The 2,801-nt window shown below is 37.5% G+C and overlaps 1 protein-coding gene across 2 annotated transcripts; it reads right to left on the bottom strand.

Annotated features, from left to right (window-relative positions):
* Positions 1-472: 472 nt before the first annotated feature.
* Positions 473-2,487, bottom strand: LOC145042901 (protein IQ-domain 26-like). Of its 2 annotated transcripts, XM_078991421.1 has the most exons (4): positions 2,123-2,487; positions 1,607-2,034; positions 1,320-1,514; positions 473-1,254 (listed from the first exon to the last, which is right to left on the bottom strand). In XM_078991421.1, the coding sequence occupies exons 2-4, from the start codon at positions 2,024-2,026 to the stop codon at positions 670-672; spliced, it is 1,200 nt and encodes a 399-aa protein (XP_078847547.1). In that variant the 5' UTR covers positions 2,027-2,034; positions 2,123-2,487; the 3' UTR covers positions 473-669. The 2 variants fall into 2 exon arrangements, with proteins under 2 accessions (XP_078847547.1, XP_078847546.1); XM_078991420.1 differs by having other exon boundaries at positions 1,607-2,486.
* Between the last annotated feature and the right edge of the window lie 314 nt (positions 2,488-2,801).

Here is a 2,801-nt window from a genome sequence, read left to right as displayed (position 1 = left end):
CATTTTTATATACATATATGACTTAAGACAACATTTTATTAAAGCTTAGTGACAAATATAAACCTTGGAGCCATAACGCACCATGATAAAGTTATGACGAGCTTTTTAAAACATTGTTAATGACTAAAACCTATGGGTTTACAAACCACGAGAATAAATGCAAAATTTCTAAAACTATGACCAAACCTATATAAAGGTGCATACCACAGGGACCAAAACTGTAATTTACTCTTGATTCAAGAAAACCCACTTGTTTATAATTTAACTAGTACAAGAATGATGCAAGCCAATTTGTACAATAATGATGCAAGCCAATGCCGAAATGATGGTGTTCTTTTGGGCACATTGATCTAAACTAAGGAAAATCCCATACTATCAACCCCTAATCATTGCTTGCAAGAACCTTTTTGGTACCCCTAAAAACAACCTCTATGTTCTATTCTCAAAATTTGAATCCAGAAACAAAATCCCATTAATTCAAGAAAGCTTCATTCATTCATTCATTCATTCAAATCTCAAACACTTGAATACAATTTACACAACACCCATGTTCGAATTTCTATCCTATTGAAGTAGCAAGAAAAAGGATTTCTTGTTTACATCTATGCAATTGATCCTATTGAGGTGAAATAACACATTCATAATCTAAATCGTTAACCAAAACCACTCTCACAAATCAAAAGCTTCTTGAACTTGATAACAACTCTTCTGCATCTTTAAACCACTTAAACTATATCTTGACGCCACTATTTCATTAAGAGACAATCTTTTCTTAGGCCCTGATTCCGGCCTTTGTTTAGGGGCACTATGCGACCTCAGTTTTGCCTTTGATGACTGTGTGCTCGCCATGTAACTTGGGTGGTTTGAATATGGCCGGAAAAATCCATCCCCACATACACTTTTTGCAGGAGTCGCCGGAGCATTCGACCGGAATCTTGGAGTGCTTTGAGCTGTGTTAGAGACTTTGTATTCATCACCCGCGAATCCCCATTCTAAATCTTGAAGATTGTGGAACTCTGGAATTGAGATACATGCGGGGTTCGAGCAAGGTAGGGGAGACGAGATGTTGTTGGAATGGAATTGTGATTCCTCCCCGGAATCAGATGTACAAGTGTTAATGCGTCTGGATCTTGTGTGTGGCCTGTAGGTGTCGATTTCGACTATTTTTGGACTTCCATCGTAGCAATTTGTGGAAGATTCGTAAGCTGAGAGTCTTTTACTATGGAATTCGTTTCTCTCAATCTCAAATCTCCCCTGGAGGATCAAAAATGTCAAAAAAGTAACAGATGGAGGACCAAAAGTGAAAATTTGAAGCTTACAATGGATTTTCTATGGCGGAATTCGTGATCTTTTGTAAATGAACGACGAGCCCTTTCCGATCTGATTGCAGCTTGAGCTCTAATGAGAGCTTGCATACTGTGAAGAGTGGCGGCTGCTCTTTTCCTTACGAGAAAACCTCGTACAAGAGCTTGTAATTTCACTAATCCTTTTAGAGCTCTGAACGCTTTTCGAGCCTGTGATAAAGTTACGAAAAAACATGATTATGAATCCAAATTCAAACCAAATTAGTTAACAAAGAAAGGGAAATGATGGATTTGTTATTCACCAAATGGGATCTAAACACTTTTTGAATCATAACGGCGGCGCGTTTTTCTTTTCCACCGGCGTACACGCTTCCTCTGCTCTGGTTTGTGAGCCGGACAACAGCCACGGCGGCCTGTGCAGCTGCCACGGCGGCATCTGCAGCAGCAGCGGTGGCGGCAGCGACGGCAATTGCGTGTTTGTTCTGTTCCTTTTCTGTCTCCGACATGTAAGATCTCAACCAAGTGGCGTCACCTCCTGTTGCCGATGACTGATTAAACTTAGACATCTTCGCCGGCACCGGCGCCGGAAACTGGGATTCCTTCAAGGGTTTTCCGAAGCTCCATCTTTTCTTGTCTTTCCGGTCACCTGAATTCAAATTGTTTACGTTTTCTTTATCTTTCATACCCAACAGACCTTTAAACCACCTCGATGCTTTCCCCATATCTTTCTCTAGATTCAAAAATGGAAATTTAGAGAGAGAGAAACAGAGATTCAAATACAAAACACAGGAGATATTTATCGAGAGAGATAAGTTTACTGTTTACTAGTGAAAGAAAAGAGCCAAGTGTTTATTATCAGTGAAGGAACATTTGGAAGGACATTTAGAATCTTTTACAAGTTGGAAATGCAGAGAGGTGGTGTGGTGAGAGAGAAAGGGTGTTCGTTAAAAAATGTAAACAAAAAGGTATCAAACCTTAAAATAATACTCTTTTGAGAGATAATGTATGGGTTTTTTTTTGAATTTTTATTCTTGTATTTCTGACATAACCTCGTGATGAACTGCATTACATGACAAAAAGGTGATGCAGAAAGAAACAAAGGAAAAAGTTGGAAAAAGAGACACCATCTTGGTTTTAGATTTTGGAGAAAAACTAAACCAAATGCTTCTACTTACATCTACTTCTTGTTTTGAAAACCTCAATCTAAGAAATCCTTAAATAACTACAAATTTACACAAATGGTCCTCCTGGTTGACAGAAAATACAACTATAAATCATTTTGAGAAATGTTTAACATGTTTAGTTCTTTTAAGTTTTAACATGCAAACGATGGGTCTTTTTAAGTAAGTTATTTTCAGGTTTAAAAACACATGATTTGTCCTTGTGTTGGCAGGACTCATGGTATACATTTTAAATCTAAAAATGATCAAATCATATTTAAAATTTGAAAAATCTCCAATAAAATCATAATATTTTAGTTTAGTTTAGGTTTAATTC

This window comes from Lactuca saligna, chromosome 4 (assembly GCF_052625555.1).
Source record: "Lactuca saligna cultivar CGN05327 chromosome 4, ASM5262555v1, whole genome shotgun sequence".
Lineage (NCBI taxonomy): Eukaryota > Viridiplantae > Streptophyta > Magnoliopsida > Asterales > Asteraceae > Lactuca > Lactuca saligna.
The sequence above is the reverse complement of the archived record's forward strand: the minus strand, read 5'-3'. Positions and strand labels throughout refer to the sequence as shown.

Excerpts from the sequence above, each read along its gene's own strand:
- LOC145042901 (XM_078991421.1), bottom strand. The coding sequence starts at position 2,026 with ATGGGGAAAGCATCGAGGTGGTTTAAAGGTCTGTTGGGTATGAAAGAT. Across the intron at positions 1,515-1,606 it reads AAGTGTTTAGATCCCATTTG|GCTCGAAAAGCGTTCAGAGC; the intron begins GTGAATAACAAA and ends ACTTTATCACAG. Across the intron at positions 1,255-1,319 it reads TCCGCCATAGAAAATCCATT|GGGAGATTTGAGATTGAGAG; the intron begins GTAAGCTTCAAA and ends TTGATCCTCCAG.